At 44.8% G+C, this 26,515-nt stretch overlaps 1 protein-coding gene across 7 annotated transcripts in view; it reads left to right on the top strand.

The window, feature by feature from the left end:
- The window catches only part of THOC2 (THO complex subunit 2), a 131,224-nt gene that overhangs the window by 87,087 nt on the left and 17,622 nt on the right, over positions 1-26,515 (top strand). For 6 of the 7 annotated variants that reach the window (XM_068132158.2, XM_068132159.2, XM_068132156.2 and 3 more), the window contains exons 11-32: positions 4,328-4,500; positions 5,121-5,316; positions 8,517-8,549; positions 13,155-13,285; positions 13,407-13,508; positions 13,594-13,678; positions 13,778-13,871; positions 14,039-14,119; positions 14,801-14,897; positions 15,130-15,247; positions 16,417-16,596; positions 16,711-16,875; positions 17,019-17,042; positions 17,744-18,016; positions 18,274-18,415; positions 18,522-18,679; positions 20,635-20,763; positions 21,483-21,614; positions 21,790-21,974; positions 25,168-25,367; positions 25,468-25,555; positions 25,684-26,045. In XM_068132158.2, the coding sequence (XP_067988259.2) occupies positions 4,328-4,500; positions 5,121-5,316; positions 8,517-8,549; positions 13,155-13,285; positions 13,407-13,508; positions 13,594-13,678; positions 13,778-13,871; positions 14,039-14,119; positions 14,801-14,897; positions 15,130-15,247; positions 16,417-16,596; positions 16,711-16,875; positions 17,019-17,042; positions 17,744-18,016; positions 18,274-18,415; positions 18,522-18,679; positions 20,635-20,763; positions 21,483-21,614; positions 21,790-21,974; positions 25,168-25,367; positions 25,468-25,555; positions 25,684-26,045 (3,148 nt within the window). The remainder of the gene's footprint in view (positions 1-4,327; positions 4,501-5,120; positions 5,317-8,516; positions 8,550-13,154; positions 13,286-13,406; positions 13,509-13,593; positions 13,679-13,777; positions 13,872-14,038; positions 14,120-14,800; positions 14,898-15,129; positions 15,248-16,416; positions 16,597-16,710; positions 16,876-17,018; positions 17,043-17,743; positions 18,017-18,273; positions 18,416-18,521; positions 18,680-20,634; positions 20,764-21,482; positions 21,615-21,789; positions 21,975-25,167; positions 25,368-25,467; positions 25,556-25,683; positions 26,046-26,515) is intronic. The other variant, XM_068132157.2, reaches the window with a different exon arrangement.

Here is a 26,515-nt window from a genome sequence, read left to right as displayed (position 1 = left end):
CGTTCCTCGCACCGCTTCACCTCGTCGCATACCACCGCGACCTCCCCGCTCATCCAACGCCCAATCTCCTCCCCCATCTTTTTCATATCCCTTCTTGACTCTGCCCTCATCTTTTCCATGTCGCACCTGGAGTTGTCCCCCAGTTCTCTCATTTCCCTTCTTGATTTGTCCCCCTGGGTATCCATTTTGTTTTCCAACCCATCCTTCATTTCCTTCATGTATGCCGTCATTTGCGCCATAAAAAGGCCCATGTACTTTGGCACCGCGGGCTCGGCTTCCACCGCCACGTGTGAGGCGCCGCAATTTTCTTCCCCTACTGCCGCACCCTCTTCAGCTTCCCCTTCTACCAACTCTTCCTGCGGGTCCTGGGCCATTACTTCTTCCTCGTTTCTTACTCCCACCGGCATTTGGTCGTCTTGGCCAGCCATTGCATGGTCAATTTAATTTGGTTTAAAACTAAATTTCGTCCGCTCATAATTTCGAGTACGTGAAGCGCACTCCAGGTCCAAAAATCCCACTCCTGACACCAATTTGTTGCGGATCTCGAGCCCGTTGACGTACTAAGGGGGGATTAAGCCCTTCTCCCCCTCGAGCTTTCGAGTCCACGAGGCCGCTACCCACTTTACACTCGTGGGGGCGGATTGCTGAGCAATTCCAGCCGCCAACCCTGCAGCGAGCGCGCGGAAGGGTTTCCTGTAAAATACCTGAGTACCTCCGATACACGTGCCGCTGCGAGGAAGGGGGCTGAACCTCACACGAGACACGCTGGGTTGATACGCCCGAGCGGTTTGCGTGTCACGTGACTCGTGCCGTTAATTATTATGAACCTGATCGAGCGGTTTTATCTCGTGCAATGCGAGGCCAATGGTGGAAAAGACGTATACGGCCAAGTTGGAAGCAAAACACAGGTTTATTCACAATTTGTACAATGGCCAAAGAGATGAGAGACCGGATAGAAACTTAACCATTCTTAACCTAAATCCCGGACAAGGGCCCTCTCACTCACGCGGAGAAAGGAAGGAAGAAGAGGACGTGCTTAAAGCGCGGCCGCTTGGTGCTGCTCGCCCCGGACCGCTCGTTGGGCGTGTCCCTCGAGGATGTTCGCGGCAAGGACGTCAGCCTCCAGTCGTGCACGCACGGGACACTCCGCAGCGTGTCCCGAAGTCAGCGAGGCAAATGCGCACGTGCAGGGAGCCCAGGCAGGGAGATCGTTAGAGTATAGGGCCACGGAAGAGATCGTCCTGTGAGAGCGTTTATAACAGGGCAGCAGAGAGCAGGGGCAGAACGCAGAGATCTGGGCAGAGCGCTGAGAGCTTCTTGAGTTCGGGGGCAGAGAGCTTGGGCAGAGAGCGCTGAGAGCTTCAGAATCCCGGGACAGAGAGAGCTTCTCGCTTCGAGAGTTCGGGGGCAGAGAGCTTTGAGAGCTTCAGAATCCCGGGACAGAGAGAGAGTTTGGGGGTCCGGGTCCGGGTTTTATAGCCCCCCCCCCGGAGTCCCACTAGAATGGTCCAAGGACCTCCCCTGGCCGCCGATGCTGGCCACTCCCCTTTAGCTCCCATTGGCTGCCGTTGTTGGCCACTCCCCTTTAGCTCCCATTGGCTGCTGTTGTTGGCCACTCCCCTTTAGCTCCCATTGGCTGTCGTGGTTGGCCACTCCCCTTTAGCTCCTCCCTCGGGCCTCCTAGACTTGTCCCAGGCCCAGCACATGGTATTCCAGGCCCAGTGAGACCTACCCTTGCTTACCTGTCAACGCATACTAACACTGGGAAGGAGACTACACTTAACATGTAATAAGAAATAACTGAACTAAAGCGAGGCTACATGTTGTGGTGCAACTAACGAAAGGGGGGTTGTCTTTATTTCCAAAACCACAACAGTATTATCAACCAATATGAAGTGATACCTACGTTTACAGAGAAATTATTTTCAAGGTCGTCAGTTACCATGTGGTGACATAATTGCCCAAAGTGACCCATTAATCACCTTGATAATACTAACCCTAATAATACGTAATAATATCGCTTGATATGGAAAGAGACGAAGATAGAGAGTATATTGAGTTGCTAAATGCACTTGATTAAGAGGAGGATCTTAAGGTTAAAAAAAGTAAGAACGAGAAGGAAAAATATTTAAAATGCTTTAGATAAACTTGGACTGAGGTCGGGCTGATGTTATCGGGTCCACATTCATGTTAGTTTTCTTCCGAGTGACTCGTCACAATTATTTAATAGACTATTACTGTTGCTAGGTAGTAAGGAAGCGGGAAATAACAATTATTGTTTTAATGAAATATCAGCCATTCTAGATCAGTTGATGAATATGAAAGCTAGAACGCCACTCAGTAGAACGCATACTCCCGCCGTGGGTCAAGTTGGAATAACACGCTTTGTTTGACATCCCCTCTCCCCAAAACAATAAATGAAAAATAAAGTAGGCCCTAACTGTCAGATAATTAATTTTGATATATCTCGGAATTAGAGGAGAAAAACGTCATTTAAGAATAAGAATAAAAGCTTTAATGCAGTAAAACAGAAAAAATCTTTCCCAAAAAAATTTCCTGGATACAACAACAACAACATGCATTTTAAAGGCCATTTTCCCTGCTAGAGCGGGGGTTAGATCTATTAGACTAGAGGTTAGAAAACTATTCCTGGATCCGGAATAATATCCTGAGCTTCACCAAAAACAAATCAATTCTTCCTTATCCCAAGGGCAATCATCCCACCAACTTTCATCCAAATCCGTTCAGAACTTTTCCAGATATCTTGTTCACGAACACACACACACACACACACACACACACGGACGGCCACGATCGAATGCGTTACTCCCTGGCGGGAGTAATAAACCTGAAAATCGCAGAGCCAGAACCAGAATTATTTATTTGGTCTGGGAAGCCCGTGTGAGGTTTCTTCTTCAACCTCTCACAACCCTGGGTGAATATGCGATCTTTAAAAAAGAAGTTGGAATTTTGCCAAATCTGTTTTATTCGTTTGTTAATATACCTCAGCCATTGACAAATCTGGAACTAAGTCTTTATAAGTTCATCAAATACTGACACCGCGAATGACATTCGCTGCGCTAAATGTTGATATCGATTCTGAGGTTCCAAAAAAAAAAACTTTTAAAGCATTATACGTATCAAACGATACATTTTATGAAACGGCGAAACCTAATACACACTTTGGTGGTTTTAAAATGACAGAATATGTCTTTATTAGAAAAAAAAAAAAAGATTAACATTGAAGACGACGCTGCTAAAAAAATACACCGCTCTAACGCATAACCACGAGTTTAAACTACATTTACAACAAATATGAAAACTATTTTCATATCACAATGTTAAATATAGAATATATAGAAGATAATGTTAAAAAAAAATGAGCCCTATCTTCCAATGGTAAAAAAATCCTTCAAAAAATTCCTGGATCGGGAATAATATCCTGAGCTTCACCAAAAACTAATCAATTCTTCCTTATCCCAAGGGCAATCATCCCACCAACTTTCATCCAAATCTGTTCAGAACTTCTCCAGATATCTTGTTCACACACACATGAACACGGGTGAATGCATTACTCCCTGGCGGGAGTAAAAAGACACATCGTATCTATTTTATCGAGTTTCAAGGGATAGATTTGCGTTGAGTAGAACTTTGGCTCGGAATTTAGCAAATTGTACGGAAGCTCGTCTCGAGCACACAGAGGAGTAAGGCAATTGTTACAGTTTGTCAGTCTATCTGGCAGTCAAACAAAATTGAAAATCATTCCCAACAGCAAGCCTTCTGTTTTTAGGGACATCATAATGGACCCAAACAGGCACGGAGAACTAATGTAACTTGTTAGATGGGGTGGTGTATAAAAAAAAAATGGTGCACCAACGGCAGAGAAATTCCAGAAAAAAAAGCTTATGTTTTTCAATAACTTTTAAAACCTTTCTTTCATTTCAATTGAATGATATAATTAAACAGTAAAGAAAAAAATCGCCTTATTGGCACTTTCAAAACCTCCAGTTTACTAGTACTTGGACAAAATATTATGCCATTTATGCCATCTCGTCCAATCAAATGTGCCGCTCGTGCTCTCAGCATTGGGGAATATCGAGATTCAGACAAAATTGTTTTTCATAGCAAATATAGATTTTGCTCAGAAACACAAAGCAAGAGTTTAAAAGACCTGCCCATGGTCCTTCCTTTTTCTCAAGACACCACGAGGTAAGGTGTTCTATGAACTCTCTAGTTCTTCTGTTTTCAAGAATTGTTTTTTCGTTATCTGTGAACCTGCTAGTTGTCGATGATTTATCACCGTGCTTTGTTGTCTATATGTATGTAGTTCCCAGGCCTTCAAAAGCTCGGACTACTGGAAGCTTTGCTTCACGTGGGGGACTGGAATCACGCGAGGGCTATAATGGACCGACTGCCTCCTTTCTACACTACCTCACAGAAGGCCATTGCGGCTGCGCTGTGCAACCTTATTCATATTACCATTGAGCCACTCCACCGGCGGTTAGTGCGTGTGCGTGCGCGTGCATTCACGTGCCTTTTGTTGCACTGTTGCGGCAGTTTTAAAATGTCACTGGTGAATGCATCTTTGACCAGGATTTAATTACGAGTTATCTCTGTTGGATGCATCATTAGTTAGAGGTGGGTGTGCCACTGGTGCCTTTTTTTCTCCAGAGATTAGGGCAGGAATTTAGATATTGTCCTGGGTACCAGCACACAATGGCCTACTCTTATTGAATGGTTCTGTGGGATTTTTAACATCTTCAAGCAATGTTTGCAGATAGCCAGCCTAAAGTCCCCTAGCCTGAGGGACTGCATATTCATTGATTCAATACCCTGGATGTGAACCACGAGGGTGGAAGTTTATAGTCTGGCCAGAATCAAACTTTGATGAGACAGCTCAAAGGTGAATCAGCTTTCCTCTAAGTTGCCGTTGTTTGAAATTACAATATTTTCAAACATATGGAGCTTGCCATGTTCTTTTGGAAATCATGGCCTGAGGTAAAGCCCCTGTGCTGCTTGAGAAAACAGCAATGGAATCGTTGAAAGGGTTATACCAACTCCGATGAAGTGTCCGTTCAATCTGTGACATCAAATTTGTGTTTGCTGCTGTTTTCATCCAGTGCTGGACTGCTAAGGGCAGCCAAGGGAACACCCCATGTGGCGCTGCCATATCAGGGAGCTCCCAAACAAGTCGAGGTGTTTGACGACCTTCGGCGGGATGTCTTCCCCATGCTCACTTACTTGGGCCCTCACCTTTATCACGACTGCATTCTCTTCTCCAAGATAGTCCGCCTTGGAATGGCGTTCATGAAAACGGTAAACCCTCAGGCTATTTCTACGGTTGTTGTCTCGTATCACTAGGTGTTGTGCAAAGTTTTTTGGGGGGGTTTTCTGCCTTTCATTTAACATCAACTTTTACTGAAAAGCAGGCATGGTTTTATCAAGCCAAACAAGAATTGTCCTCTGGCATGTTGTCTAACAACACACAGGGTGTCCATAGGCATAAAGTCCTTGTGCAACTTTTCACTTTTCTAACTTTTGATGTGCACGTGATAAACAAACTGTAATTGGCATATGAAAGTGTAATTAATCAAGTTTCGTTTACGTTAATGTTGTTATTACCTCTGCCACCGAATGTGTGCGGAGGTTATGTTTTCACCCCTGTGTGTCTGTCTGTTTGTGAACAGGATATCTCAAAAGTTGTGGACAGATTCTGACAATTTGGTGTAGAGGTTTGGTGTGTGACAAGGAAGAATTCATTAAATTTTGGTGAAGATTCAAATCTGGATCCAGATCAGAGTTTTTTTGTCCCCCGTCGCACCACAGAGCGAAAGGGGGACGATGGTTTTACCCTCCCTCCGTCCGTGCGTGCGTGTGTATGTGCACTGCAATATCTTTATAAAAGTAAGCGAAGGACCGAATTCTAATTTGGTGTGTGGGTGCAACTAGGCATATGGAAGAACCCTATTGAAAATTAGGTCGCCACGTCAAAATCCAAGATGGCGGTCACCATATCTAAACCTTGTGAGTGTGATGTCTTGAAAAGTAAATGTCTGAACCTTGTGAGCGGTATCTTGAAAAATAAATGAACTACTAACTTCTAATCCAGTGTGTGAGTGTATTGAGGCATACGGAAGAACGCTATTGAAAATTGGGTCAGCACGTCAAAATCCAAGATGGCCACCACTATATATATGTCTGAACCTTGTGAGCGAAATTTCTTGAAAAATAAACGAACTACTATCTTCTAATCTGGTGTGTGGGTGTATCTAGGCATAAGGAAGAACGCTATTGAAAATTGGGTCTCTACGTCAAAATCCAAGATGGCCGCCTTGCGTCTTCCACTTTGCCAACTCGCATCACTTCACCGATGGGGGACCTAGGCGTAACGCTTGTTTTTTATTGTCCCCCGTCGCACCGCGGAGCAAAAGAGGGACTATGGTTTTCCCCTCCGTCCGTGTGTGCGTACGTGCACTGCAATATCTTTATAAAAGTAAGCGAAGGACCAAATTCTAATTTGGTGTGTGGGTGCAACTTGGCATGTGGAAGAACCCTATTGAAAATTAGGTCGCCACGTCAAAATCCAAGATGGCTGTCACCATATCTAAACCTTGTGAGTGCTATATCTTGAAAAGTAAATGTCTGAACCTTGTGAGCTGAATATCTTGAAAAATAAGCGACCTACCAACTTCTAATCTGGTGTGTGGGTGTATCGAGGCATAAGGAAGAACGCTATTGAAAATTGGGTCGCCACGTCAAAATCCAAGATGGCCGCCTTGCGTTTTCCACTTTGTCAACTCGCATCACCTCACCGACGGGAGACTTAGGCGTTACGCTTGTTTTTTAAAGCGATTCTTTACCATTGAGTGGTATCTCTAAAACCGATATACAGCGTGATATCTCAAAAAGTTGTGGATGGATTCGGACCAAACTTGGTTGACTGGTTGGGTGTGTGACAAGGACAAATCAATTTGATTTTGGTGAACATCCAGATCCGCATACGAGAGGTTTTGTTTTCATTTTTTAAAGGGATTCTTCGCCATTGAAAGGTGTGGCCAAAAACTATGCATAGCATGATATCTCAAAAAGTTGTGGACAGATTATGACAAAACTAGGTGGATGCGTTTGCTAGGCCGGCCACAAGACCAAGCTGATTCGATTTTGATTCAAGTCCGAATCCCGATCCAGCCTATCAGTGGGATACACAACGTAAACTGTTCAGCCTGGTTGAGGTATGCAATCTACTAAGTGCTGTTCTAGTTAATGTTGTTATTGCTGTTGTTAAATTCACAATTCCCCTGGGTTTTACGATTTTACATCTGATGAGGCAACTTCCACATCAGTGGTAAAGTCAACATCCTCAATTACCACGTTTGGTTCCTGAACTACTACGGTTAAATCGCGATATATCACCTTGTACCAACAAGACTCAAGAGGGAAATAAGAATCAACCTGAGGGCAATAAGAGTCAACATGAGGGCAATAATAGTCAACCTGAGGGCAATAAGAGTCAACCTGAGGGCAATAAGAGTCAACCTGAGGGCAATAAGAGTCAACCTGAGGGCAATAAGAGTCAACTTGAGGGCATTAAGTCAACCTGAGGGCAATAAGAGTCAACCTGAGGGCAATGAGAACCTGAGGGCAACCTGAGGGCAATGAGTCAACCTGAGGGCAATAAGTCAATCTGAGGGCAATAAGTCAACCTGAGGGCAATAACTCAACCTGAGGGCAATAAGTCAACCCGAGGGCAATAAGAGTCAACCCGAGGGCAATAAGAGTCAACCCGAGGGCAATAAGAGTCAACCCGAGGGCAATAAGAGTCAACCCGAGGGCAATAAGAGTCAACCCGAGGGCAATAAGAGTCAACCCGAGGGCAATAAGAATCAACCCGAGGGCAATGAGTCAACCCGAGGGCAGTGAGTCGACCTGAGGGCAATAAGAGTCGACCTGAGGGCAATAAGTCGACCTGAGGGCAATAAGTCGACCTGAGGGCAATAAGAGTCGACCTGAGGGCAATAAGAGTCGACCTGAGGGCAATAAGAGTCCACCTGAGGGAAATAAAAGTCAACCTGAGGGAAATAAGAGTCAACCTGAGGGCAATAAGAGTCAACCTGAGGGCAATAAGAGTAATCCTGAGGGCAATAAGAGTCGACCACAATGTGTGGAATGTGTAGCAACAGGTGTAGACCAAACCATTTTGAAGAGATGAGATATTTCTCAAAAGTTTTATTTGCTGATCGTTATTTTGTGTGGAACAGTAAATGTGCTACGTGTGGAAATTGTAAAGTGTATGCCGTTGTTCACGTTTTGCTGACTTGTAAAAGTCTCGTTAATACACTTAACTTGAGAATTGTAAGCATGGCCTGTTTATACGGGATGTTTTTGCAGTACATGAGATCACTTTGGCAGACTGTACATTTGCTTCTTTCTTTCTTTTTTGACAAACTTAATTTTATTCAACAAGAAACTATTTAAGTTGCTTTATCACTCGCACTGAATCCCCATTCTCTTTGCAGTACTCTGATTCAAAAAGCAATGGTGATAAATCGGTAAGTAGCCTAGTTTGAGTAGTTTTTATCATTTATTTGAATGACTTTATGCACTTAGTTTGCAAAAGTGTTAGTGTTTAAAAACCAGATGAGAATGCTAAAAGATTTTAACAAGACGGTGGACCTGCTGTGATGAGGGTGATAATATGTTGCATGTCTGTGTCTGTCGCTCTGTCCGCTCTTTTTCTATCCACTGTGTCTGTCTGTTGCTCTGTGTCTGTCTTTTGCTCTGTGTCTGTCAGTTGCTCTGTCTGTCTGTCTTGCTCTGTCTGTCTGTTGCTCTGGCTGTCTGTTGCTCTGTCTGTCTGTTGCTCTGTCTGCCTGTTGCTCTGTCTGTCTGTTGCTCTGTCTGTCTGTTGCTCTGTCTGTCTGTTGCTCTGTCTGTCTGTTGCTCTGTCTGTCTGTTGCTCTGTCTGTCTGTTGCTCTGTCTGTCTGTTGCTCTGTCTGTCTGTTGCTCTGTCTGTCTGTTGCTCTGTCTGTCTGTTGCTCTGTCTGTCTGTTGCTCTGTCTGTCTGTTGCTCTGTCTGTCTGTTGCTCTGTCTGTCTGTTGCTCTGTCTGTCTGTTGCTCTGTCTGTCTGTTGCTCTGTCTGTCTGTTGCTCTGTCTGTCTGTTGCTCTGTCTGTCTGTTGCTCTGTCTGTCTGTTGCTCTGTCTGTCTGTTGCTCTGTCTGTCTGTTGCTCTGTCTGTCTGTTGCTCTGTCTGTCTGTTGCTCTGTCTGTCTGTTGCTCTGTCTGTCTGTTGCTCTGTCTGTCTGTTGCTCTGTCTGTCTGTTGCTCTGTCTGTCTGTTGCTCTGTCTGTCTGTTGCTCTGTCTGTCTGTTGCTCTGTCTGTCTGTTGCTCTGTCTGTCTGTTGCTCTGTCTGTCTGTTGCTCTGTCTGTCTGTTGCTCTGTCTGTCTGTTGCTCTGTCTGTCTGTTGCTCTGTCTGTCTGTTGCTCTGTCTGTCTGTTGCTCTGTCTGTCTGTTGCTCTGTCTGTCTGTTGCTCTGTCTGTCTGTTGCTCTGTCTGTCTGTTGCTCTGTCTGTCTGTTGCTCTGTCTGTCTGTTGCTCTGTCTGTCTGTTGCTCTGTCTGTCTGTTGCTCTGTCTGTCTGTTGCTCTGTCTGTCTGTCTGTTGCTCTGTCTGTCTGTCTGTTGCTCTGTCTGTCTGTCTGTTGCTCTGTCTGTCTGTCTGTTGCTCTGTCTGTCTGTCTGTTGCTCTGTCTGTCTGTCTGTTGCTCTGTCTGTCTGTCTGTTGCTCTGTCTGTCTGTCTGTTGCTCTGTCTGTCTGTCTGTTGCTCTGTCTGTCTGTCTGTTGCTCTGTCTGTCTGTCTGTTGCTCTGTCTGTCTGTCTGTTGCTCTGTCTGTCTGTCTGTTGCTCTGTCTGTCTGTCTGTTGCTCTGTCTGTCTGTCTGTTGCTCTGTCTGTCTGTCTGTTGCTCTGTCTGTCTGTCTGTTGCTCTGTCTGTCTGTTGCTCTGTCTGTCTGTTGCTCTGTCTGTCTGTCTGTTGCTCTGTCTGTCTGTCTGTCTGTCTGTTGCTCTGTCTGTCTGTCTGTTGCTCTGTCTGTCTGTCTGTTGCTCTGTCTGTCTGTCTGTTGCTCTGTCTGTCTGTCTGTTGCTCTGTCTGTTGCTCTGTCTGTCGCTCTGTCTGTCTGTTGTTCTGTCTGTCTGTCTGTTGCTCTGTCTGTCTGTCTGTTGCTCTGTCTGTCTGTTGCTCTGTCTGTCTGTTGCTCTGTCTGTCTGTTGCTCTGTCTGTCTGTTGCTCTGTCTGTCTGTTGCTCTGTCTGTCTGTTGCTCTGTCTGTCTGTTGCTCTGTCTGTCTGTTGCTCTGTCTGTCTGTTGCTCTGTCTGTCTGTTGCTCTGTCTGTCTGTTGCTCTGTCTGTCTGTTGCTCTGTCTGTCTGTTGCTCTGTCTGTCTGTTGCTCTGTCTGTCTGTTGCTCTGTCTGTCTGTTGCTCTGTCTGTCTGTTGCTCTGTCTGTCTGTTGCTCTGTCTGTCTGTTGCTCTGTCTGTCTGTTGCTCTGTCTGTCTGTTGCTCTGTCTGTCTGTTGCTCTGTCTGTCTGTTGCTCTGTCTGTCTGTTGCTCTGTCTGTCTGTTGCTCTGTCTGTCTGTTGCTCTGTCTGTCTGTTGCTCTGTCTGTCTGTTGCTCTGTCTGTCTGTTGCTCTGTCTGTCTGTTGCTCTGTCTGTCTGTTGCTCTGTCTGTCTGTTGCTCTGTCTGTCTGTCTGTTGCTCTGTCTGTCTGTCTGTTGCTCTGTCTGTCTGTCTGTTGCTCTGTCTGTCTGTCTGTTGCTCTGTCTGTCTGTCTGTTGCTCTGTCTGTCTGTCTGTTGCTCTGTCTGTCTGTCTGTTGCTCTGTCTGTCTGTCTGTTGCTCTGTCTGTCTGTCTGTTGCTCTGTCTGTCTGTCTGTTGCTCTGTCTGTCTGTCTGTTGCTCTGTCTGTCTGTCTGTTGCTCTGTCTGTCTGTCTGTTGCTCTGTCTGTCTGTCTGTTGCTCTGTCTGTCTGTCTGTTGCTCTGTCTGTCTGTCTGTTGCTCTGTCTGTCTGTCTGTTGCTCTGTCTGTCTGTCTGTTGCTCTGTCTGTCTGTCTGTTGCTCTGTCTGTCTGTCTGTTGCTCTGTCTGTCTGTCTGTTGCTCTGTCTGTCTGTCTGTTGCTCTGTCTGTCTGTCTGTTGCTCTGTCTGTCTGTCTGTTGCTCTGTCTGTCTGTCTGTTGCTCTGTCTGTCTGTCTGTTGCTCTGTCTGTCTGTCTGTCTGTCTGTCTGCTCTGTCTGTCGGTTGCTCTGTCTGTCTGTTGCTCTGTCTGTCTGTTGCTCTGTCTGTCTGTCTGTTGCTCTGTGTCTGTCCGCCGCCCTGTGTCTGTCCGTTGCCCTGTGTCTGTCCGTTGCTCTTTCTTTCTTCTCTGTGTCTGTTTCTGTCGCTCTGTATCTGTTTCTGTCTCTGTGTGTGTGTCTGTCTGTTTCTCCATTTATGTACACCCCCACTCCAAACTTTGTCCTGAATTGTTCTGGGTGCACTTGCTGATAGAAATACATGTAGAGTAGAATGGACATTCCAGTGTTCAGCACAGAATTTCTGGCGGCCATCTTGGAATAAGTATGATGACCGCGCCTTCAAGGAGGTCGCATAGCAGCAGTGGGGCAGAATGTTTTTCGATTAACTGCCTAAACTACCGAACTGGGGCAAAATAATGCAGTCTGAGCTTTCACCTGTGAGTATTGATTATATTCATCATTTATATGATGATCCGTATTCAGCCGTTATGAGCTTGATTTGCATTATTTATTCAGCCAGGCAAATCAGCCTTGCTACATCAGTCAGCTACAACTAGGTCGGCCTAGCTGCTATTATTGTCAACACAACTGATCGTATGAAAGCCAGTGGGACTGTGATTGCATTTGATTGATTGGGACTGATGGTGGGTGGTATTAGGGCCAATGAGAGCGGCGGGGGGGTAGGGGGGGTGGAGGTTCAGGGGGGCCACTGCCTCAGTGTCCGTTGAGGGGCCTGAGTTTCTACCATAAAAATTTATTTTTTTTACAGTACAGTGCACCGAAACCCCTCGTCTGCTCGTTCTCACTTCCTCATCGTTACATGATTGAAGAGTTATGGCCGTTTGAAGGATCACATTATGCCTTGTTTTTGAAGTCCCATGTTATTGCGGGATTGGCCAGGGGAAGCTTGGCCAATTATTTCATGAACCGGCTGGTCAGGCGTGACGGTTGACTAAGGTTGGGATAGGAATTTGTCATTTGCCCAGGGTGCCGGTGATTACTCGTCTACTTTTCGTGAAGGACACCGTGGGATCTTTAACGTCCACCAACTAATGTCGGTGATGGGATACCCGCTTAACGTCCATCGTAGAGACAGCACACACATTGATGAATCGCCCTGCCTGTAAAACCCTGCGATGGCAGTTTATAGCTGGGGCAAGGTTCAGACCCAGGCTAGAAAAGTAAAAGCAGCACCGAAAGCAGCCACTGACGCACGGACACACCCAAACCTCAACTTGTATAATAGATTTGTTAAATCTCTATTTATTTACATTTTGACATATACTGTGAGCTAAAAAGGCTGCTGCTGTGATCTTGCTTTGTTTATGAGCTTGCTGCTCTTCTAATTTGGGAACTTCGTTGTTGAAGGTAATTTTTTTAAGTTACAAAAGAGAGAAATGGTGTGGGTTGTTCTAATCTGCTAGGCACAGCGGTTCTAATCAGAGGACATGGTTGCCTGGCAAACCCGTTAGACCGCAGAGTTATCTGTGGCCGGTGGCCTCAGGACCGGAGATAGCGTAAATATCTGAGGAACTGCGTGATAAACCCAGATCACGGATCCGTAACGATATACTGTAAGGTAACAAATACCCTGCGAGTTACCCATCTGATATCAAGAGTGGTAACACAACGCCAGTCAGGGTTTATATTTATGCCATGATACCTCAAATTGGATGATTTTGGATGGAAAACAGCTCAGATCTTCAGCACAAAACTTGCTCAATCGATGATGTCATAGTAGCAATTACATATTCCAAGATGGCCACCGCGAGTTCTACGTGCTGCCATCGGAAATGTCAGGCATGTCCATTCTACTGTAGTTATATTCATGTGCTCCTGCCTCTCACTCTCACTTTACAGGAGTTTATGTTTAGCTGCTTTCTCAGCATATCCGACCAGGTGCTTCTGCCGGCCCTTGCACTTGTGGAGTGTAATGCTTGTCTTTCCGAGGAACTGTGGGGTTTCTTTCGGTCCTTTCCGTACGAACACCGGTGAGTCAGCCCATGCATCCATTTCTGCATTTGTTTTGGACAAGTGCTCGGTCATGTTCATCGTTGGTGTTCAATTGTACTCGCAAACCCATTGAGTAAAGCTTCTTTCTGTACGTCTTAGGTACCGATTGTACGGGCAGTGGAAGAACGAAACATACGCCATGCACACGCAGCTCATCCGAATCAAAGTTCAAACCATAGACAGGGCCAAGTACATCATGAAGTGAGTTCAGAGGACCGTTTTAGGTTTTGAAGTCATCCTACCTGTTCGCTGCTTTCTGTGCCTAATGGATTTTGTTTTCCTTCAGACGGCTGACGAAGGAGAATGTGAAGCCATCGGGCCGGCAGATTGGGAAGCTCAGTCACTGCAATCCAACGATCCTATTTGACTATGTACGTTTCCTCTAGCAGTGCAATTCGCTGAGAACGTTGCACAATTTTTTTTTAACACCATGGTGGTTTTGACTTACTTTTTCTTTTTCTTTTTTCCAGATTCTTTCCCAGATACAGAAGTTTGATAACCTGATAAATCCTGTCGTCGATGCCTTAAAATACCTCACGTCATTGTCTTATGACATTCTAGCCTGTATCCTTTCTACTTTGTTCTATGCTGTGAGATAAATAATCAATCCATTTCCTTATTCAGTAGGGTTAATGTTTTGGATAAAAAGGTGGTTTTTATTTGTTTGAGGCGTGGAGAAGGGGCTGCTTTTGGTCAGATACTTGGATGTTTCCATGACTCGAGGCCTACAGACTGCATTATTGAAGCATTGGCCAACCCGGAGAAGGAGAAAATGAAATATGATGACACAACAATCTCCCTGTGGCTCCAGAGTAAGACTTTTGTGTTGGATAAATGTTACTGGGGCTGGCAGGATGGCCTAGTGGTAAGCACACTCACCTCTAAGCTGTCTGGCCTGGGTTTGAATCCTGACCCAGCTAAAAACTGTCATCCTGATCTTTCACAGGTCGGTTGATTCATTAATTCATGTGCCGTCCTTGGGACGGATTTTAAACTGGGATTCCCATCTATCGGCGTTAGTTGGTGAATGTTAACGATCCCATGGTGTCATTCATGAAGATTAGGCAAGCTATTGCCGGCACCATTGCCATGCCCCAAATTCCTGCACAAACTACATCTGTGATGGCAATGGCAAACCACCCAGTATAACACCTCCTGGGTAGCATTAACACTATGTAACAGAGTCTGGTACATCAGAATCACTAAATATTACTTCTCGGGATGCTTTTGGTGCTCTGACTATCTTCAGCATTGCAAGAGCCAAATTGTAAGGTTTTGCCGTGACTTACATGGCTTTAATTCCTAAAGAAGGTATGAAAAAGTTTGTCTTGTTTCGTCAATCCTGTCAGGTTAATCAACATTTGAAATGAAAATGAAGCGTTAACACCAGAAGGTTAACTCTGCTGTCAATAATGAATATTCCATTATGTTTGACATTCTCACAACATGAAATGCTAAAATATTATTATAAAGTCGGCCGTTTTGTTCATCAGGCCTGGCAAGCTTCTGTGGAGCCATCTTCAGGAAGTATCCTATCGAGCTGACCGGGATTCTCCAGTATGTGGCCAATCAGCTGAAGGCCAGCAAGAGGTGAGCTTATCAAAAGGTGGCTCATATGGTAAACTTTGCTTTCGTTGCCTGATCGTCCTGTTGCTAGACACATGCTACCAATGACCTTACTCGTGTTCACTGGCAAATCCAATGTGACGTCTCTTGTTTTACTCCATTTTGTTTGTGTGAGCGAGGATGTGCTTCGGCATTTAGGCAGTGAAGCTATACGTCATCCTGTCTTTCTTTCTGCCTCTACTCGCACTCTTCACAGCTGTGATCTCTTGATCCTGAAGGAAGTGGTGCACAAAATGGCCGGCATTGAAATAACGGAAGACGTCACCAATGAGCAGCTGGAGGCCCTGTCTGGCGGAGAGTTACTCAGGGCTGAGGTCTGATGTCTTGCACGTCATTTGTGTCAGTCCAATCGGCACACCCCTGATATTAATTTGTAGATATGTGGACTGATCGACTGTGGCGGGCACGTTTTGACGTTGTCAATATCGGCCTGCCATTTTCACTTTAATTTCTGGAGCTTTCACATCAGAAAAGAGGCGATTCAGAGTATCTCGTTGAAATATTGAAGATAGATGTCGATGAATAGATGCGGGAAGCTTTTTCTTCATATCAGGAACTAGCAGGGATACCCGGTGTTTCCCGGTCTATTTTCTGTGAGTGCCTAAAACACTTCCCTACACCCACTAAGTAATGGGGTCGGGGATAATTTAATATTCCCTTTCACATAGCTACAGAGGCTTAGTCACTATAGAGTGACCCTTACAAAAATAAATCCCCAAAAATTAAACTTTTGTTTGTTTTTTTCAACAAAAACTTTTCTTTTGGCCTAAAACACTCCTCACAGCACTTAGTGATGAACCTCTGAAGATCCGTTCAACCATCTCTGAGAAAAATGGTGACACGCACATGCAGACACACACAAACACAAGCAGCTCTCTTCTAGTATCGATAGGACGGACAACAATTGGACTAGAAAGGTGGGGGCGGGAGGGGCTAGCTGGAGAGTCAAAAAGAGAGGAAAATTGAGTAATAAAACGACTTTCACACAGAGTTGTTTGTGTATGTATTGAATGTTCTTTTGGGGAGGGTGGACATGGTGGAGATAATATATTGGTTTAAAATAGAATTGGACGAATATTCTGATTTAAAAATAAAACTCCGATTCTTATCCGTGTGGGTCTTGCTGATCGTCAATGTCTTCCGTGTTAATTAAACCACCATCCAGCTGCCCCCTCCCCGCCCGGCAACCTCAACATAGTTTTTATTTTTTAATTTTGTTACAAAATATTTTTGAAGTTTCGAGGATAAAACATCTTCCTTCTATTCGTCTCTCCCCCTCACCGCCACCACATTCCACCTGGGTTAAAGAGCACTGCTTAGTATCAGGATTTTGTACACAACAAAAAATGTGAGTGCTGGGAGTGGACTTGGCACGAGCGACGATGGGATAAAGGACTTTTTCCTGTGTTTTGTTGACTGTGTGCAATGGTGACTTTATAGGAATTCTCTTCTGATGTCATGTCATTTCTTCCTTCTTTATCAGGGAGGTTATTTTGGTCAGATTCGTAACACCAAGAAGTCTTCCCAGCGCCTCAAGGACACATTGCTGGACCATGACCTGGCTTTGCCTCTTTGCCTGCTAATGGCACAACAAAGAAATGGTGTGATCTTTCTTGAGGGAGGGGAAAAGCACCTCAAACTCGTTGGCAAGCTCTACGATCAGGTATGATCGTCCGCTTGGGAGCACAAGGGAGAAAAACTGCTCATTAGCTTGTTAATAGGAAAAGTAACAAATGTTGCACTTCCTTGACGTTTTAGCGTTTCTCTCCCAATGCAGTGCCACGACACGCTTGTACAGTTCGGCGGCTTCCTAGCCACAAACATGAGCACGGAGGATTACACCCGTCGCATGCCGTCTATCGATGTGCTGTGCATGCAGTTCCACACCCCGCCAGATGCTGCCTTCTTTTTGTGTCGTCCCATGTATGCCCATCAGATCCTGGTAAGTCGGTGCCGTCCTAAACCCAAGCAATAGCTTACGTAGTCTATCATAGTTACCGTAGCCGAGATGCTTCACTCCAGCCTGATATGTCGGGTGGAACTGCACGGCCACATCCCTGCCACGACCTCCTATTTGTGTTTCAGCACAAGAGCAAGAGTACATTCAAGGTTGGTTGGAGGACCAAGGAGCCACGTCTCGGAGCTGTATTGCCTTTCTGTACCGTTACACCCACACTGTCTTACATGGGTAGTGAAAGTGGAGTGCTAAGGACTGTGGTCCATCCTAGCACATATTGCGAACTACGTGGCCAAGATGGTTTTACTGTAGGAGAGGCAATCCAGTGGCTTGTGCACTTTTTACACAGTAGTTAAGGTGACCTTACCTCGCATGCTTGGCAGTACTTATTGAGTGCACAGCACTTATGGACTCGTGCATTTAAGTCGTGCTCCATTATAGGTGGGACATTGTTCTGTTCCATGTTTGTTCGTTGTCTTTCTTCAATGTTTTTCAAATATATGCAAATATTTTTCAAATATGTGAAAGATCTAGGGCTCATTGTTTCGTTAGCAAAACTCATCCTATGAGAGCCTGAAGGTCCTTAGTGTGACAACTATTTATTTTTATTTTTTTGGAAATGCTAAAACTTTTTATTCATTGCTATAAACTATTGTTTGTTTATTTTGTATGCTACTACCTCTGGTTAATTGTGCTTTAATCCTCCTACAAAATATTCAGTCAAAAATGTAATTTTATATGAAAAAAACAAAACTTGTTTTCCATATGTCCAGGCTTTAAACACAAGATGTTTACGTCATGCAAGTAGTTCTGTTATCCTACTGATTCTACCCCGTCTCCACGCTGACTGTAGTCCAAGTATGATGAGACAAAGAAGAGCGACAAGAGCAGTAAGCCCACAAAGGCGCAACGCTACATGCAGGCAAGTGCGACAATCATGGCACCCGTGCAGGAAGCAGTCCAGTGCCTGCACCCGTCACGCGTTTGGGAAGACATGAGCCCTCAGTTTTATGCGACCTTCTGGTCATTGGCTATGTATGACCTGGCCGTGCCAACAGCCAGCTATAGCCGTGAGGTCGGCAAGCTCGAGGCACAGCTTCGTGTCATCGAAGACACTCAGGACATGGTGAGGGGTTTTCACGATGCTCTCACTTCCGCTTCTTTACATCCCTTACTTTTCCGTGAGCCCCGTGCACCCCTCCATCCCTAGAGCCCGATCCCTCTCCTGACCTCCTGACCTCCCCACTTACCTTCTGCCTTCTCGCCTTCATCTTTTTTTTTTAACTTTCCTCTTCCTCTCCTCTCTACTTGTTACATTTGATTATTCAAGTGATTTTGCTTTCCAGAAATTCCACTCTGACATCTTATTTCTGTACTCTGCAGCCCATGAACAAGAAAAAGAAGGAAAAGGAGCGATGTATGGCACTGATCGACAAGCTCCGTGATGAGGAGAAGAAGCAGCAAGACCATACGCTACGTGTTTTTGCACGCCTCAAACAGGAAAAAGATTCTTGGTTTCTCGGCAGTAAGTCCTGACTTGTCCCAAATTAACCGAATTTGGTTAGCAACTATTATGGCAGCTTTAATCATGGGTGTTGACTAATTGGGTTTATGTGTCAATATCACCATAGGATCGACCAAGAATGAAACGATCACAAAGTTCCTGCAGCTCTGCGTATTTCCCCGGTGTGTCTTCACCGCCAGTGACGCTACCTACTGTGCCAAGTTTGTCGAGCTGGTGCATCAGCTGAAAACCAACAACTTTTCTACACTGTTGTGCTATGACAGGGTGTGTGGTCTTGTCATCTCCGCACTTCATGTTTGGACTGGAGCTGATGGGATGTTTTATTCAGTGCTCTATCGGGCAGATATGAGTAATCACGGCCACTGGAGAAAGTGTTTGCATTATGAGAGTGACAAGGCCCAGCACAAGCAGAGTGGGTGAACAAGTTTATATTGGGACAATTAAACTTTGTATCATAAAACAGCGTTTGATAAAACTTTGCCTAAATGTTAAGGAAAAATTCAAGTTGGGTAACATTCTGGAAATTGTAAGGTTTGACATTACCAAAGTGGTTTATAGAATTGCAAACCCCAAAAGGGTTAATGCAGCATTAGAGTAAAGGCAAATGACATTAATGCGGCCTATGACTGGAAATGGTCCTCAGATTTGTTGAAAGGCTCGGACATGGGTAGTGAGTGAAAGCTTTATCGACTGATGGTCCCAGTCATGTCATGCCATTCCTCAATTTTAATTTCAAGGTGCAACGCTCCATGTAGGCAAGTGTAGATAAGAAAGAAGGTAAGGTTTTAATTTGTACGATATTATTTGAACAATGGTCTGGAAAGTTAAAACATGGGGCAATACCCCTGGCGCTCACCTGGTGGAATAAACAGTATACTGCACTGACTAAAGGTATTTTAAACCAATTTCAATGGTTGCTAGAAGACAGAGCAGCATGTAGAATCATACTAACATAATCATAAGACTATAAACAAACCAGAAATATACCTGTTTTGGGGGGCAACCTCCCCTCCCCCAACTCCATCTACCTGCTCAGACCCTAATTTTTCTAATGCCTTGTTTTTCTAATGCCTTGAACAAACATTGGTACATCAAGAGTGATGAAGGTCGTGGTAAAGTTTCATCAAAATTGCATGTGTAGTTTCTGAGAAGAAAGCAAATACCTATTTTGGGGAGCAACCCCCCTGTAGACCTCCAAAGGGGCAATTTTTTTTTAGGGCCGTGAACAAACTTTGGTACATCACAGGTGGTGAAGGTTGTGGTCAAGTTTTATCGAAATTGTGTGTGTAGTTTCAGAGGAAAAAGCAAATCCCTATTTTGGGGGGTCAAACCTAGATCCACTTTGACCCCAGTAAACCCCCCCTAGACCCTGACTTTTTTAATGCCGTGAATAAACTTTAATCACAACACAACAAATATAATTTGTGCCAAGTTTGGTCACAATCCCTGAAGCGGTTTCGGAGAAGAAGTTGCAAGTGTGTACGGACGGACGGATGATGCGCCATCACATAAGCTCCCCTGAACTTCGTTCCAGGTGAGCTAATAATTCATCGCCGACAAATGGCAAGACTTTACTTTAGTGGATCTTTGCACACCCACTCTGTTTTTGTTTTGTTCTTTGATCATAAATCGTGTTAGTTGGACGAAAGCACTTGCTTGCCTCTGCTAAAGCTCAAATAAAAATATTGCCTTCGTGATTTAATCGTATAAAAAGGACAAAGACATTTCTGAAAGGTATATCGAATAATAGTTTTCATGATCATTTGCATTCAGAATGGCTCGGTATTGTACAACTGCAATTACCTTTATAACTAGAGAGTTCTTAGAATACCTTACCCCACATAGTCTGGAGGAAAAAAGGACGTGTGTGGGGTCTGTGAGCTGCAAATTTGATTGGCTGTGAAATGCCGTAATATTTTGTCCAAGTACCCACTGCTTTCAATGGTAGATTTTTGAAAGTGCCAAAAATGAGACTTGTGTTCTACACTTTTCAAGTGTTCAATTCCATTGAAATAAAATGCAAACGGGTTTGTGTTCCAATTTGTGTTCAAAATATAACATTCCATTTAAATAAGTTGTTCCTCGATCATAAACTGACGTTTGTAGACAGATGGACAAGAATGAACCAATTGCTTGACCGTGCCTTTCGCTTCGCGTGTGTGGGTTAATCCCTCTTTGTGCTTTTTTTCTGTCTTGTTTTGCATGGGATTTCAATGCAGGTATTCTCGGACATTATTTATACTGTTGCCAGTTGCACCGAGAACGAGGCTAGTCGATACGGACGTTTCCTGTGCAGCATGCTGGACACAGTGACACCCTGGCATCAGGACAAGGCAACTTACGACAAGGTGATGCACTGCTTATTTGCCTCTTGCCCTCTCCAACACATAATTGATTGGGTCTTTTCATTTTAGGTCATTTCTCTGAAATAACTTCATATAGTGGGTCCTGGTGTCCGTACGTGCGCACATATGTCAGTTAACATTTGGCTAAAACATCTCGCAAATTACCCGACCAATATGGACCAAATTTGGTACGATGAATCAGGACAGCAAGGTCTCATGGGGTTGTTTTCCTCATCTGGATGCACATTCTATAAAGGGGGAGGAAGGAGCTTTGCCACAAATATTGGTATTTCATTCAAAAATCCTCTTCTCAGAAACTGCTTGACAGATCCAGACAAAACTCGCCATCAGGCATCGGGACCATGCCATAACCTTAAGTTGTGCTCCTCATGGTCATATCTCCCCCAGAAAGGTGATAAAATGTGGTATTTTGGTACGATACATCAGAACCAAATGTGGTATGTTACATCAGAATATGTTCTCGTGGGGTTGTGCTCCGCATCCAAATCTAATCCGCCCCTTATAAGAGGCTGAAAATGGGGGCTTCACCTCAAATTCAATAAATGTGTTTAAAGGTCTACTCAAACAATGGGGAAATAACCGTCGGTCCTCCATGAGGCTATTTTTCACAAGTTGTTCGGTGGTTGAAGATCCGCGAAGTGGTTGATCGGGTTTGTTCTGCTGTAGATTTTATTATGGTCTCCATTTGCAATATATTTTAGGAATGCAGCAACTTCCCAGGCTTCATCACAATCCTCCGAGCCACTGGCTCCGATGGCACGAACAAAGCCGACCAGCTGGACTATGAGAACTTCCGACATGTTGTGTACAAGTGGCATTACAAGCTAACCAAGGTAACAATATGACTTTGAACACTACACGAGTTGTGGTTTCTCAGATTGAGGATGAACTTGCAGACCTCGATCTTGCACGACTTTCTTACCCAAAATATTATTTGTCTTCCCTATCCTACACCCTGGCCCACCCCTCCCCTTAAATCCCCCAACTCCGCCACCTCCAACACGGAAGGCTTCAGTGAATTGTCTGGAGACAGGTGAGTTTACACACATCCGCAACATCCTCGTGGTCCTGACCAAGATTTTGCCGCACTATCCCAAAGTGCTCAACCTTGGCCAGGCGTTGGAACGACGTGTCCAGAAGATCTGCACTGATGAGAAGGACAACAGACACGATCTTTACGCTTTGGCAATGGGGTAATCAGTGATTGTTCTCTCGAGGTCCCCCCAATTCTCTCCCCCTGCCTGCCAACACATTTCCCCAAATAATTTTCCTTTTTTTCTGTCTTGTCCTCAACCACTTGTTACCTCCGCCACCGAAGATGGGCAGAGGTTATGTTTTCACCCCTGTCTGTGTGTTTGTTTGTCTATAAGCAGGATATCTCAAAGAGTTGTGGATGGATTCGGCCAAAATTTGGTGGATAGGTTGGGTGTGTGACAAAGACAAATTGGTTAGATTTTAAATTGATATATGTGGGAAATTTACATGCCCAGACCAGGAATCGAACCTAGGCTCTCTGGAAAACCGTACCAGTGCTCTGCCATCTGAGCTATCTGGGCAACCCTAACCGAGCATGCAATTTTTTCACACATATGATTGCCACTCTCTTTTCGGTCAATGCTTCCGGGGCACTCAATGCCAACAATAGGAGCACCAATGGCCTGAACACAAGAGGGTCTTTCTCCAATGGGGGGGGGGACAAGTCAATGTCCTCTATTATAAACACCACTAGGCTGGGGGCATAGTGAAGCAATTAGATTAATGAACAGGATTAAATAATTAAATTGATATATGTGGGAAAATTACATGCCCAGACCAGAAATCGAACCCAGGTCTTCTGCAAAATTTTCACACAAATATCAATTTCTTTATTTAATCCTGTTCATTAATCTAAATTATTAGATTTTGGTGAAGATCTGGTTCTGGATACGATTATTGTCCCCCGTCGCACCGCGGAGCGAAAGGGGGACTATGGTTTTCCCCTCCGTCCATGTGTGCGTGCGAACGTGCGTCCGTGCGTAAGCGAAGGACCGAATTCTAATTTGGTGTGTGGGTGCAACCCACGTCAAAATCCAAGATGGCGACCGCCATATATGTCTGACGCCATGTTTGTCTGAACCTTGTGAGCGGAATATCTTGAAAAATAAGCGAAGTACCAACTTCTAATCTGGTGTGTGGGTGTATCTCGGCATAACGGAGAACGCTATTGAAAATTGGGTCGTCACGTCAAAATCCAAGATGGCCGCCACCATATATATGTCTGAAACTTGAGCGAAATATGTTGAAAAATAAACGAAGTACCAACTTCTAATCTGGTGTGTGGGTGTATCTAGGCATAAGGAAGAACGCTATAGAAAATTGGATTGCCACGTCAAAATCCAAGATGGCCACCGCCATGTATGTCTGAACTTTGTGAGCGGAATATCTTGAAAAATAAGCGAAGTACCAACTTCTAAACTGGTGTGTGGGTGTATCTACGCATAAGGAAGAACGCTATTGAAAATTGGGTCGCCACGTCAAAATCCAAGATGGTCACCTCGCGTCTTCCACTTTGTCAACTCACATCACTTCAACGACAGGGGACCTAGGCGTAACGCTTGTTTTAAATGTAATGCTTCACCATTGAGAGATATGGCCAAAAACGATATATAGCTTGAGATCTCAAAAGGTTTTGGATGAGGTATGACAAAACTTGGTGGACGAGTTGGTGAGGTGACGAGAACAAACCGATTGGAGTTTCGTTCAGATTCGGATCCAGATCCGGCATATCAGTGGGATACTAAACATAATCTGTTCAGCCTGGTGGAGGTATGTGCTCTACCGAGTGCCGTACTAGTCTTGTTCTGAATGTACCGCATATTTCCTCAGATCGGCAATTTTCTAATTTGAATACATATAGTCCATGGGCTGAGTAGGGTTTACATGCACCCCCCCCCCACCCCCCCCCCCCCCCCCCCACAACTTAACTTCCCGGGTATGTGCATGTAACCCCCACCCTAGGGGTTAGGAAAAACCATGTTACCAGAAAAAAAACTCATTCCCAAGGTACCTCCCACGCATATTTTGATGTTACCCCCCCCCCCCCCCCCCTGTGTCAGTGATTTCCGAAAATTAGGGGTAGGCGAAATTCAAATGGCCATAACTTTTTACCTAGTCATCCTATGGTTGCATATGACCCCTCAAAATGTTTGTCCTGGGACACTCTTTACAATGATGTGTTATATGCAAATGAGGTCACTAATGAGGTCACCAGAGGTCAAACTATGAGGGAATGAGTTTTTTTCTGTTAACATGGTTTTTCCTAACCCCTAGGGTGGGGGGTACATGGACATACCCGGGAAGTTAAGTTGTGGGGGGGTGCATGTAAACCTTACTCAGCCCACGGACTAATAGCCTTTTATTTTTGTCCCCCGTCGCGCCGCAGAGCGAAAGGGGGACTATGGTTTTCCTCTCCGTCCGTGTGTGTGTGCGCGTGTGTGCGTGCGTAAGCGAAGGACCGTGTGTGCGGACGTGCGTGCGTAAGCGAAGGACCGAATTCTAATTTGGTGTGTGGGTGCAACTAGGCATATGGAAGAACCCGATTGAAAATTAGGTCACCACGTCAAAATCCAAGATAGCTGCCGCCATGTATGTCTGACGCCATGTATGTCTGAACCTTGTGAGCGGAATATCCTGAGAAATAAGCGAAGTACCAACTTCTAATCTGGTGTGTGGGTGTATCTTGGCATAAGGAAGAAGGCTATTGAAAATTGGGTAGCCACTTCAAAATCCAAGATGGCCACCACCATATATATGTCTGAACCTTGTGAGCGAAATATGTTGTAAAATGAACGAACTACTAACTTCTAATCTGGTGTGTGGGTGTATCCAGGCATAAGGAAGAAGGCTATTGAAAATTGGGTCGCCACGTCAAAATCCAAGATGGCCGCCACCATATATATGTCTGAACCTTGTGAGCGAAATATCTTGAAAAATAAACGAACTACTAACTTCTAATCTGTTGTGTGGGTGTATCTACGCATAAGGGAGAACGCTATTGAAAATTGGGTCGCCACGTCAAAATTCAAGATGGCCGCCTTGCGTCTTCCACTTTGTCAACTCGCATCACTTCAACGACGGGGGACCTAGGCGTAACGCCTGTCCTATTTACATTTTAGTTTGCTTTGTAAAGTGTTTCACAAACACAATCAACATGGGAGTTGTGATTTTAAATGAAAACAACAAAAACGATCCATATAAGGAATCAACCTTGTGTGGTTATGATGATACTCGGGGATAATTTGCGGCTTCCATCCCTTAAAAATATATCTCATTCTTGGCTGTTCCCTTTGCATTTCCTGGCACCATGCTGTATTACCTATGCCAAACTAACATTTGCTCATTGCCTAGTTATTCTGGTCAGCTGAAGACGAAGAAAACAACCATGGTACTTGAAAATGAATTCCACCACAAAGAGCCTCCAAAGAGCACCACACCTGGTAGTCAGCAGTCTACAGCTACCATTAATGGCCTATCCAGTGATAACCAAACGGGAGTCGGAGGTGGTCAGACCCAAAGCTGCCGAGTGGAAGACTCTTCAACGGGTGAAGGTAACATGGCTGCGGGTTTAGAGCAAAGGACTGTTTCAACTTTTTGAAAGAATAGTGAACCACAAATTGTCCTTTATATTGTGCTTTTTACGTCTCACAGATAAGGCTAATCAGAGTAGCAGCAAATGCAGTGGAAAGAGCAGTGGCATCGTTGCTGGGAAGCCGAGTAGCAACCACCACAACGCTAAGTAAGCTTTGTGCAGCCTGGTTAAACCAAAAGCCTTCCATACAATTCTTCAGATCAGTTTAGTTTTGTTTGCACAACTTTTCTCTTTGGGGATTGACAAGTAAACTTGCCATATGTGCCTTCCCACAGCCGTGCAGGGAAGGGCAAGGACGATGTGATTGTGCGTGACGAATGGCGTGAAGTAACTGGGACCTCTGAAGGCTGCAAAGCGGCGGGAGTCCGGGAACGTAGCTCACGAGATGAGCGCTCGGGAAAGCAGTCAGAGAAGGAGGAGAAGCGGGAGAAAACGAGGAAGGAGGATAAAGGAGCGAGCGTGCAGGAGAAAGGCGGTAAAAATGGTGCACTGGTGACGACCGACATCAAAGGGGAGCGCGACGGAGGCAAGGAGGGGTCGCATCTTCTGGGGCAAGACAAGAGCCCCACGGCGGTTGTTACGGGCACCCCCCTGAAATCATCAGTGCCTCGTTCGGACACTTCTGACTCTGAAAGAGGCAAGCTCCATATGCTTATATTTGGAAGCACTTCATTATTTTCCATGCTAGTCCGATTGAATAATTTTGTTAGGTGTGGCATGTAATTTGACAGCACGGTCAGTGCCCAGACTAACTTCAGTGTTTTTGATTTTGTCTTGAGGATTGCTTGTAAAACTTCAGTACCCGACAATGGCAACATGGAGGTTTGCATCCTGCTGCCCAATATGGCATGTGACGTGACATAATATATATAAATATATATAAATATATATATAAATATATATATTTATATATATATACACTATATATATAGTGGAACCTTGACTTACGAGTTTAATTCGTTCCGTGACCGTGCTCGTATCTCAAATCAAATTTCCCCATTGAAATGCTATTAATCCGTTCCAGCCCGCCAAAAACCACACCAATTTTTTTTTAAATATACAGCATATATAAAAATATCTCGCGCTTTATATTTCACCTGTATGCAG

This window comes from Myxine glutinosa, chromosome 12 (genome assembly GCF_964187855.1).
Source record: "Myxine glutinosa chromosome 12, kmMyxGlut1.1, whole genome shotgun sequence".
Classification (NCBI taxonomy): Eukaryota; Metazoa; Chordata; class Myxini; order Myxiniformes; family Myxinidae; genus Myxine; species Myxine glutinosa.
Note: the sequence above shows the minus strand (reverse complement) of the source record. Positions and strands in the feature narration are given on the sequence as shown.